Genomic DNA, 12,491 nt, shown 5'->3' with positions numbered 1-12,491 from the left:
TGACTGAGCTATCCAGACTCCCCAAGTAGGTGCTTTTATATACCTTTTCAGATATATATATCAGATGTAAATACAGATCTGAAGAAAATATTCATAGCCTTAAACACACATACAACACACATACACACATCAACTTAAAGTATCTACATATCTTTGACCAAATAAATCCTGCTTCTTGAGCTCTATCCTGAGAATATAATCAGCTATGTAGTCAGACTTAATTATAAGGTGTTCATCTTAATTTTAACAGTTAAAAATGAACATGCTATGAATATCCAACGAGAAAATAGTTAAATATATTTTAGCAAAATCATAAGATAGAATAGTAGTATATGGCTTATTTATAAGCTTCTTTAAAAATTTTAACATTGACATTTATTGTCAATCCCATTCACCCAGTTGCTGAAGATCAATCCTTGATTCATCTCTTTCATACTTCACATCTAATCCACCAGAAATTCTACACATTTTACTATCAAAATGCAAATATGCCCAGAATCTCATCATCCTCTACTCCTAGCACCCTCTTCCAAGCCACCACTGTCTCTGGTCTAGATTATACTGTTAGTCTCTAAATGGTGTCTCTGTTTCTACTTTTGCATACCTACAGTCTAAATTCTAATAGATGCCAGAATGGTGTGAGTGTAAATGTAAAAATAATGCCACTCTGCCTAAAAAACAGGATACAAAATTATATATAGCATACTCCCAGTTTTATTTGTCAAAATATTAATAATGGTTACATATGTGTGATAATAGATTTGCATACACATTTTTTGTTTTTTCTGTTTTTATAGTTTTTCTTACTTTCATCATATTTAATCAGAAAAACAAATTAGGTAATGTTTGTAAAAGACTGTATACAAAGTTGAACTGTATGATTCAAAATACTTTCAGTAATACTTGAAATATAATCTAACCAAAGGTTAGTACTCAATTAAGTAACTCTAATCTCAAATTGCTATTTTTTGACCACAAATTTAAACATGCAGAAGGCATTTTTAAATTATATTTGAGATACACTTAGAAAAAAGTAAATTATGTCATAATAGGTTTAAAGAGAAAAGGATTTAATTTTATATCTTTATGTTGTTCAGATTAACAAAAATAGGAATAACAACTTTTTATGAGTATTCTAGGGTCTAGCTTGAATCTTCTCTACTAAATTAATATTTTTAAAAATGTTCTGAGAGCTGTTGTTTTCTTAATTCTTTTTTCTCTGACCTTGAAATATAATTGACTACCCTATAGGTCTCAATGGTATAAGTCATTAGGAAGATAAAAAATATATGGGATTAAAGTAAAAAATGATAAGACTTTTAAATTAAGTAATGACGTTAATAATCCTACTTTATGAAAATGGGTTATGTGATAGATGTTAATTATTATTATAATCAGGGTTTATCAACTAAAAAGTTTAAATTTTTTAAAGTAAATGAATTTGAGGGTTCTTTTGTTTAAAAGTTTACTGGAGAAAATATGGCTATTTATTTAAAATAAGGTAAATAAATGATTCATTGTAATATTCACATTCTACACCCCCAGAGTATGTCAAATAATTTTATTAATAATATAAAAAGAAAAAAAATTTTTAAATAAAAATAATATAAAAGTCAGTATATTTTTAATGAGAAGGTAAATATTCATAAAATGTGACCCTTGGCCACAATTACAATTCTAAAATATCCCTGCAAATTACTCCACTTGAACTTTAAAAAATACACTCTTCTTTCTTCTTGTTTCTTCTTTCCCATCCATAATCTAAGTGTAATTAAGTTTGAGAATGGAAAATAATACAGCATAGAGTTAATTTTCCATTAAAATTGAGACATAAGCAAGAAAATACCAGAGTAGCTGCTAGGTGAGGAATGATCCAAGGAGCTGGGAAGAGGTGTCTTTGAGATCCTGTGAGGCTGTGCACTTGATGGATAGAAGACAAGATAGTAGAAGTAAGCAGGTAACATAAATAATGACAAAAAGCTGAGGCATTTGGGTGGCATAGTCAGCTGAGCAACCAACTCTTGGTTTCAGCTCAGGTCATGATCTCAGGGTCTTGGGATAGGGCCTCCCATCAGGCTCCCAAGCTCACTGAGGAGTTTGCTAAAGTTTTTCTCACTCTCTCCCTCTGCCCCGCCCCAGACTTGCTCACTCTCTCTCGCTCTAATAAATAAATAAATAAATCTTTTTAAAAATGATGACGAAAAAGGGCACACAAATAAGAGCTGGATTCGAGTTTGACAAGGAACTATTTGGGAGCCTTGCTGTGAATAAATCCTTATTTTTTCCCTAAGCCATTTTCTCTCAATCAATATCCACAGAATTCCAAAACTATAACAACTTAGAGAATTTAATATTTTATAATAGTTTCAGAAGCTCTCATCCATTGTCATATAAAAAAACCTCACCAAGCATTAAGATAAAAATATTATTTTTTAAGTTCAATATATTCTCCACAAAGCCAAGTAGTATATTCTCCACACAGCAATGGCTCTAATATGTGTATTAATTAAATGAACAGAATTTATTTTTTTAAGATTTTATTTATTTATTCATGAGAGACACAGAGAGAGAGGCAGAGACATAGGTGGGGAGCCTGATGCAGGACTCGATCCCAGGATCACGCCCTGGACCAAAGGCAGACTCTCAACCACTAAGCCACCCAGGTGCCCCAGAATTTATTTTTTAAGAAAGATAAATTGTAAGGTGATTTTTTGACCTTACAGAAAGATTATTGGTTTTATTAAATGATCCTATAAATATAAAAATGTTTAAATTTTCTGTAAGTAATAAATACATCTAGTATATTCCAGATATGATCGAAACTTATCAGAATTTATTAGATACCTAACTTTTCTCAGGAAAAAAATGAGGAGCAACTATAGCTATACCTTTATTCTAATCCTAATGATTCAGCCGTTTTTAATGTCAAACTTAGGAGAAAGCAAAATTTTTTTAAAAAATTCTTTTCATATAAGCAACGTCATTTCAGGACAGTTACTCAGTTTCTCCTTCCTCTAATCTAGAATATTTATTTATTTATTTATTTATTTATTTATTTATTTATGATGAAACAGACCTAATGCCCATCAGCATGTGAATAACTAAATAAACCGTGACATTTACAGTTTGGAATTCTGTGCATTGACTAAAATGATAGATGGTTCATTTAAGGTTTGTTGTTTAAAGCTCAAAGAGTATAAGGCTATTTTAGTCCAGATCTGTGGTTTCTTAGGCAACACAATTGCCTCAAAAAGTTGGCAGATTTTTAATGCTTGCTTCCAGTCAGGACTATGTACCAATAAATACTCCAAGATTCTTTCTTGGAGGTACCCCTGCTATTGGGGTACCCTATTTCCATGCACCCAAGTCTGCATGCTGGCACAGAACTTAATGGTGGTCACCCTGCAGCCATCTAGATAACACAGAATTATACCTCTAATCTGTTCTAAGCCAGTGCCTCGTACTTTAGGTGTTGGTTACAACAGCAACCCATTTTCAGGCACAAATTTCTATATTCGCTCCCACAAGTTTTTACCTACAGGTTGACTCCCTCATTAAAGTAACTCTGCTTATTTTAATTATTCTTTCATGTATGTCACTAAAAATAAAAATATGTAAGGCAGAATCCAAGATCAAATGGTTAGTATAAGTGTGACTAAATTTAAATCTCAGCTTACATAAAGTCAAGGAAAAAATTTTTAAAAAAATAAAATACTTTGGATATGTAGCTTTCCTTGCCTAATGAACTATATCATATGAAATTAAAAAATGCTTCCTAACAAAACTGCTTCAGAGGTTGTTCAGTGACACTAGGGATATTGTAGACCAACAGCGTAAAGTTGTTGAGTGGGAAGTAGGGCAAAAAATAATAAATCTTTGACTTGTTCCACTCTTTTCCATATGACATTTTCCATTTGTCTATAGTGCCTAATAGTAGAGAGGTGTGCTAAATCTGTCTAGTTGCTGTCTTCAAGGCTTGCTGCATTTACTGACTTGAGTTCTTTGAGAATTTTTACTTATTAAGCTAGTTCCAATAATTCAAGATCAGCAACTGAAAGATTATCTTTCCTAAGCCCACAGATTTTAAGATTTTCTCTTTGTCTTTGCTATTCTATAGTTTCATTACTATGTTTCTATGTGCTTATTCGTGATTTTTTTTCATCTTGCTCACAGTGGGTTCCTTTAATTTGAGGAGTTACTCTTTTCTTTAAATCTATAAAACTTTTAGTCATTCTTGCTCAAAATACTCTTTGCACTGATTCTTCTTCTAAGAGTTTAAATATTTTTCAAGCAATTTTATTCTACTTTCATTCTTTCATTAAATATATCTCATTCTTTTTTTTCTTTCTTTCTTTTTTTTTTTTATTAACTTCCGATTCTCTACCACTTTGTCTCTGCAGAGTATTCTGGGTGATTTCCTCACTGTCTTCCAGTTCGCTAATATCCTTTCAACGTCTACCCAATGTTCAAGCCATTCACTGCAATCTTAATTTCAATGACATCTTCATTGCTTGGCTTACAATATCTATTCATACCTTATTTCTTACAATACTTAAATACACTTAAAGTATGTTTTAAAGTACCCTTTATCCTTAAAAATCTCAGAAAGGGAGAATTTGCTTTCTCTGACTATTTTCAAGCTGGGACATCAGTCCTCTCTTGCCTTTTAACTTAGACTCAGCCTGGGACTTACATCATTGGCTCTCCTGCTTCTCAGGCCTTAACAATCTAACTGGAACTATACCATCAACTCTACTGAGTCTCCAGGTTGCCAACTGCAGATCTTGGGACTTCTTGGCCTCCATAACCATGTGAACCAACTCCTCATAATAAATCTCCCCCTACATCCTTCTCTCTCTCTTTAAAGTGTTCACTGTATTTGGCTGGGTTCTTATAATTACGTGAATGAATAATATATATATATATATTCATTTATATATATGTATATATATATGACATAAATATATAAACAAATATATATGTATACACACACACACACACAGTTCTCTGGAGAATCCAGTCTAATACAAAATTATATATTCTGATACAGGGAAAACAGAACATATTCCCTTTCACACACACAACACAAAATCATGTTCTCTAAACACACATAAATTCCATACTGTCTAAACAAATCCCCTTGTACATTCTGTTTGCTTTCATCTTCCTCATCTCAGGCTTTATTGGTCTCACCCTTTTTTTTTTTCAAAACTAGGTTTTTTTTTTCCTCTCATTGATACATATGTCTAAGGCTTCCCCATATATTGTCCCCTGGTTGCATAAGTGGAAACAGTTTTAAAAATTTAGCATCATTTTATATGCATAATATTCTAAGCGTGATATGAATAAAAGTGTATGAAAAATTTTTTTAAATAAAGTATCTTTCAACATTTTGAATATTCCTACCACCTAAGATACAGTTTTCTCATTTGATGTGCAATTCATTTCTCCACATGGCTGTAACACTGAGTCTTCCATAAAAGTCTTCTGTGTGCTCTCTGAAGCACCCTACTGAATATTATCAAGTTTTCTTCTACCAGGCCACACTGGTGTTATAAGTCTTGGGCCATATGGAAGATCATCTCTCAGCAGAGCAACCCTTAGACTTGAAGGTAGTGTAAACCAAGACCTTACTTTCCCATGTAGCAGAAGCCTGGGCTTCCATTTTCTTTGTGACTTTTTTCCTACCCAATGTCCAGAGCAGATATCATATTCCCCAACAGCTGGTAGGCAGGAAGGTCTCCATCCCATTTCCCAGGGGGCAACCTTTCCTGACCCCAGCTTCACACAGGTACCTCTTTCCTCATCTAATTGATAGGGAAGACTGGATTTCCCTAACGTTGTGATTACCAACTCTAGCCCCCAGCTAGGTGTGCATGCCACAGTGAGTGAGCTCTTTAGATTTCACCACCTCTCGCCATTTGATTGTGGATCTCCCATTTCTAGTATCTGAGTATTTTGCTCACATTGTTTTAAGCTCAGCTATATACCACATGAATTATTTGTTATATTTTATCTAGTTCCCACTCCATGCGTTCAGGGTGAGAAGAGAAGTCCCTTCACATTAGCCAAATTTGATACCAAGAAAATGACAGTATAAGAAAGGTAAATTACAAAACAATCATGATTAAGAACATCGATTTGAAAGTCGTAAGTGAAAAATTAACAAACTGAATGCAGAAATATATTCTTAAAATCATCACAACTAAATGGGGTTGATTTCACGTATGCAAGGCTGGCTAACATCAGAATACTGAAAAATGTAATAAGGGGGTGAGCAACTTTAGATACCTGTGTGTTCCATGTTCTTCTTTGGTTTATTTATTTGCTTGTTTTTCATGATCTTTTAAGGATGTAAAAAACCATTCTTAGCTCACAGGCCATACAAACCCAGGCTTTAAGCCACAGTTTGCCAATCCCTGATATAATTCAACAGGCCAACAGAATAAGAGAGAAGAATCATATCAGTATCTCAATAGATACATAAAAATGTATTTGATAATATCCAAACATTCATTCATGATTTTTTTTTTGTATCTGCATACTCTAGGAAGAAAATTCCTTTAACCAATAAGGATTTATCAACTAAAAACCTGTAGCAAACTTCCTTCTTAATGGAGAAATGTAAGAAAGATTCTCTTCAAGACTGGCAGCAAGATAAGGATGCTTGCTGCCTCCACTTCTACTCGGCATTGTATCCTAGCCAGTGCAGTAAGGAAGGGGGAAAAAAATTAAAAGATTAAGGGTTTAGAAAGGAAAAACAAAACTCTCACTATAGAACAAATAATGTAATGCTCTATGTAGAAACCCCTCAAGAGTACAGATAAAGTATTACTCAAATTGACAAGAGAATTTAGCGATGTGGCTGAATAGAAGATGAACATATCTGCTATGTGTCAGTTTCTTTGTTGAATTTCACCTGGGGGGGGGGGGGGTCCTGAAGGAACTTCCTTTCAGAGAAAACTTTACATTAGCTTCTGCCCAGATACTACTGACCTGAGATTATCCCATTCACATTATCAGGCAGTTCCTTAGTGTGGAGCCTCAGGTCCAGGGCCTGATCCGCTGGTGGAGCCTAAAGTGTTGCCTCCTACTTCTAACACTTTGATATCTGCCTGCAGGTAAGTCCAGCATCTTTTCCCAGTGCTAACTCTGATTCCACTTACTGAGCTTTGTTGATGTTATAATATTCTTGTCCTTGGAGATTCCTTGACTCTTTAATGCACCACTGTAATACAGTCTCTTAGCCAAAATCTAGCTGCATCATGAAGGAAGGCCTTTCTGAATATCCTATCCAAAGTATGATTCATAAAAAACTATTACATACAGAAAAATGACTAAAAACAAAGCAAGACACTTCATTTTTTAAATGAAGTTATGCATAGGACACATAAAACACAAAAGAATATTTATCAAGCATATACTTGCTTTTCAACCAGTATCAATTAATTCTCATAAAAATTCTGTAACATAAATATCATTACCCCTAATTTTGCAGAAGATGAAACTTAGGCTGAAAAAGGTTAAATTATTTGCCCAAGTGGCAGAATTGGGATTTGAATTCAGAAATACTTGTTCCAAGGCCAGTGCTTTTTCTGATGAACTATGCTGCCTCCCACAAGAGAGCATTTTCACATCACCACCTGCTAGTTCTAATTAAGAGATAGTAATTAAACAATTCTCTACTCCTGACAACAATATTTAAGCTACTGGCATTTTAAAGAAATTAATATGAACAGCTTTTTATCTTCTGTAAGATACTATACCTAAACACAAACTCCAAGCTATTACAGAAAGACTCCAATAGGACACAATTATATGCTTTGTCAAAGCCTAGTTAATTGCATTATCTATTAATCAGATATGAAGCATAAAAATGTGAACCAATATATTTCTAAAAATATATGTTCCAACTTGACTAGTAATCAAAGAAATACAAATTACAGTGACAAGGCCATACTGATCAAATTGGCAAAATTTTTGAAGTAGTAATAGCCAGGTGGGCTAAAAAGTGAAACTGCCATACCTTTTAGTAGAAAAGTTGACTGATAAAAATTTGCTGTAGGCCAATTCATAATATTTACACTTTAAAATTTATGCGGCAGTTCACCTAGTAATTCCTCGTCTAGGAATTTATGCTAAGGAAATAATCACAGATATGTATATAAAGATTTAGCCACAGAGTTTCTCATCTTAGAATTACATGGTAGGTAGGTAGGTAGGTAGGTAGGTAGGAAGGAAAGAAGGAAGGAAGGAAAATGAAACTAAATCTACAGTAAGAAACTAGACTAATAAACTATGCATATTCAAAAGAACTCCATCAACCATTAAAGATGATGACACTGCTATATTTATTAGCATGGAAAAAAATTGTGGACATGATGTTTTTAAAAAGTAAATTAAAAATTATATGTAACAGTATGATTATATTTTATGCACTTATATTTGGTTACATGTCTATTATTTATAAAAGTTAAGGTCTCGGATCCCTGGGTGGCGCAGCTGTTTAGCACCTGCCTTTGGCCCAGGGCGTGATCCTGGAGACCCAGGATCGAATCCCACATCAGGCTCCCTGCATGGAACCTGCTTCTCCCTCTGCCTATGTCTCTGCCTCTCTCTCTCTCTGTGATGACTATCATAAATAAATAAAATTTAAAAAAATAAATAAATAAATAAAACTTAAGGTCTGAAATAGTATACAACAAAATTTTGACTGTAGATATATATGATGATATGATTTGGGATTCTTTTAACTTTTATTTTTCTTCATCTATACTTTGTTATTTTTACACAATGAATATTTATTACTTGTATAAGAATGGAGAAAAAACATTTGTATCAGAATCATATCAGGCAATACGAATGTCTACAACTGTTATTAATATATATTAATAGCATGTTATAAAATAGTAGGTAAGTGTGTTCTCTTTTATATAAGAAAAACTATATATATCAGGTTGAACCATATAAAATTGCTGGCATTTGTTTTTGACTTGTAAAAAACAGCAATTTCAAAAGGTTTGACTTAATACACATATCAGGAAAAATATACTCCAAAATATTAATAGTATCCTAGTAGTCCTAGGAGATTTTTTTCTTTAAGGTCATCTATAATTCCTTCTTTAAATTCACTTGTATCTTCTTTTAAATTTCATTAGTTTCTAATTTTTCCTAAAACAGTTTCTAAATCCCAGTTTCAATATTTATAGGCCAAAGACCCCAAGCAAGTCAACTGAACACTCTGAGTTTCATCAAAAAACAATGGGAATGCACCAAACACAAAAATAAATTCAAAATGGATTCAAGACCTAAATGTGAGACCTGAAACCATAAAAATCCTAGAGAAGAACACAGGCAGTAACCTCTTAACATCAACCATAGCAACTTCTATCCAGAAATATCTCCTGAGGCAAAGGAAATAAAAGCAAAAGTAAACTATTGGGACTTCACAATACAAAGCTTCTGCACAGCAAAGGAAACAATCAAAAGAGCTGTAAGACACCTACAGAATAGAAGATATTTGCAAATGATATATCCAATAAAGGGTTACTATCCAAAATACATAAAGAATTTATAAAACTCAACACCCCCAAAATGAATAATCCAATTTAAAACATGGACAGAAGACATGAATGCACATTTCTCCAAAGATGAAGTGAGATATATCACCTCACACCTGTCAGAATGGCTAAAATCAACAGTGTTGGTGAAGGTGTGGATAAAGGGGAACCAACCTTCTTGCACGTTGGTAGGAATGGAAACTGGTATAGCCACTCTGGAAAACAGAATGGAGGCACCTCAAATAGTTGAAAATAGAAGTCCTCTATGATCCAGCAACTGCACTACCAGGTAGTTACCCAAAGAATACAAAAATACGGATTTGAAGGGATACATACACCTGATGTGTACAGGAGCATTAACTATAATGGCCAAATTATGAAAACAGCCCAAGTGTCCATCGACTGATGAATGGATAAAGAAGACATGGGATGTGTGTGTGCGCGCGCGTGTGTGTGGAATAATGCAATATTACTCAGCCATAAAAAAGAATGAAATCTTGCCATTTTCAATGACATGGATAGACCTAGAGAGTATTATGCTAAGCGAAATAATTCAGTCAGAAAAAAATACCATATGATTTCACTCATATGTGGAATTTAAGAAACAAAATAATCAAGCAAAGGGAAAAAAAAACAGAAAGGGAGGCAAACCCAGAAATTCTATCTTAATACTAGAGAACAAACTTTTGGTTACCAGAACAGAGGTCAGTGCAGAGGAACTGGTGAAACACGTGATAAGAATTAAGGGGGGCACTTGTCATGATGAGAAATGGGTGTTGAACAGAAGTGCTGAATCACTATATTGTACACCTGAAACTAATATTACACTATATGCTTAACTAACTGAAATTTAAATAAAGACTTTTAAAAGTGGGAATAATAATAGTGCCTATTTCATAGAGGTAGTTTAAGAATGAATACAAGAGGGATGCCTGGGTGGCTCAGTGGTTTAGTGCCTGCCTTCAGCCAAGGGCATGATCCTGGAGTCCCGGGATTGAGTCCCACATCGGGGTCCCTGCATGGAAACTGCTTCCCTCTCTGCTTATATCTCTGCTTCTCTCTCTCTCTCTCTTTGTCTCTCATGAATAAATAAATAATTTTTTTTTTTATGATAGTCACAGAGAGAGAGAAAGAGAGGCAGAGACATAGGCAGAGGGAGAAACAGGCTCCCTGCACCGGGAGCCTGATGTGGGACTCGATCCCGGGTCTCCAGGATCACACCCTGGGTCAAAGGCAGGCGCCAAACCACTGCGCCACCCAGGGATCCCATAAATAAAATTAAAAAAAAAAAAAAAAGCATGAATACAAGATAATTCATGTAGAGAATGTCGCACAGAGCCTGGCATGTGTATGCTGTCAATCAATAGTATATGTAATGAGGTGGTCAGGGAGGCAGATGTGAAGTCTGACACCCTAGATCTATCACTTACCAGTGGTTATGTGTGTAACCTCTTTATATCTTGGTTCTCTCATCTACAAAATGAAGTGATCCCATAGAGTTTGTGTGAGGATTATATGAGATAATACCTTATAAAGTATTTTGCATAGTGCCTGGAAAATAGGAAACTCAATAAATTTTGACCATTTTATTAGTATTAGTGTTTAGCTATTAGAATAAATATATACCATTTGCATGATAAATTATACATTAACTCTGAGTTGCTTACTGAATTAAATATGATACCCAATATCAAGGCTTATATAATTTTGGCTTTCCTAGAATTAATTATTTCATTTCACTGTGCATAACTTCACTAGTGAAAACTCCACAAATACAGAGACTAGAATTCCATTATACTTTACAGCCAACTTTTACCAAAGATACCATAGTCCTAAATTTGTTAATAAAATTTCCGAAATGGCAACTATTTTTTATAATTTCTCTTTTCCCTTCTAAGTACCTCTGCCAAAAATATATAACACAGAGAACAACTCTTCCTAACCAAAGCTTTCCCCCCTCCCCAGATGCGCACTTATGTAAAAATCAGATAGACGCACACCCAAAACTTTTCAAAATCCAAAAGGTATGTAGAGTTTTAATATCAGGAGACATAAAACAAGTAAAAGAAAAGAACTAAAGAAAGAAGAAACAATGAAAAATTGAAGAACAACAATGGAAAAATTAGAAAATTATTACTGGAAAAAATCCCTACTTTGTTTTCAATGTGCAAGTAAAACCTACTTTTACATTTTCAACACATGTGAATGCATGCTTGGAACTGAGATCTCAGAACCAAGTTCATTCCATCCTTATAAACCTTTACAGGATAAAATTTCAGATCCTAGGTTCTATTCCTTATTCAGGAGCTATAAGTGATTCCCTCAAAGATCCATACCTCAAGGAAATAAAACACTATGAAAGAGATATTTTCGTACCTTAACAGCTTCTCCAAGAGTTTGGTTTTTGTCAGCTTCCTCACTGGAATGCAATTCAAGTCTATAATTCAATTCTTGTAGTTGCTGTGCCTGTTCATTCAGTAGCATTTGTGCCTGCTGTTCTCGAAGTAATGCATTATTCAGTTCTTCACATGCACTTTCAAACTTCTCATGAGTGATCAATTTCTGAGAAAAAGGTAAAAAAAAAATCAGTGATAAGCTAAATGTACTGTTAAATCATTTAATCTTCCAAACTATATTTGCTAACATAAAGAGTATAACACACACATTTCTATATGTCTGATACATGACAAAAGTACACTTTATTTTTCTTAATCTTGTGCCATCTGAGTTAGCTTAAGCATTAAAGAACAACTCTCAGTAGATGAATAGGGTGCTCAGAAAGAATAAAAATACTGAGTAGCTTTCCCAGGCAGGATGTTTCTCTTTATGTTGCAATTTTAGACCAACTATAAAGAAGCTATTTTATTTTCCTCCTATGCGCTTTGCCTGAAATCAGTGAAAGATGATGACTGCTAGTACGTGCTCTATTTT

The 12,491-nt window shown here is 33.9% G+C and overlaps 1 protein-coding gene across 10 annotated transcripts in view; it reads right to left on the bottom strand.

The window, feature by feature from the left end:
- Nucleotides 1-12,491, bottom strand: part of CCDC171 (coiled-coil domain containing 171) — a 322,833-nt gene that overhangs the window by 128,216 nt on the left and 182,126 nt on the right. For all 10 annotated transcript variants that reach the window (XM_038552441.1, XM_038552440.1, XM_038552446.1 and 7 more), the window contains one exon: nucleotides 11,937-12,122. In XM_038552441.1, coding sequence (XP_038408369.1) covers nucleotides 11,937-12,122 — 186 coding nt within the window. The remainder of the gene's footprint in view (nucleotides 1-11,936; nucleotides 12,123-12,491) is intronic.

The sequence above is a fragment of the Canis lupus genome, chromosome 11, assembly GCF_011100685.1.
Source record: "Canis lupus familiaris isolate Mischka breed German Shepherd chromosome 11, alternate assembly UU_Cfam_GSD_1.0, whole genome shotgun sequence".
Classification (NCBI taxonomy): domain Eukaryota; kingdom Metazoa; phylum Chordata; class Mammalia; order Carnivora; family Canidae; genus Canis; species Canis lupus.
This window is presented reverse-complemented; position numbering and strand designations above follow the sequence as displayed.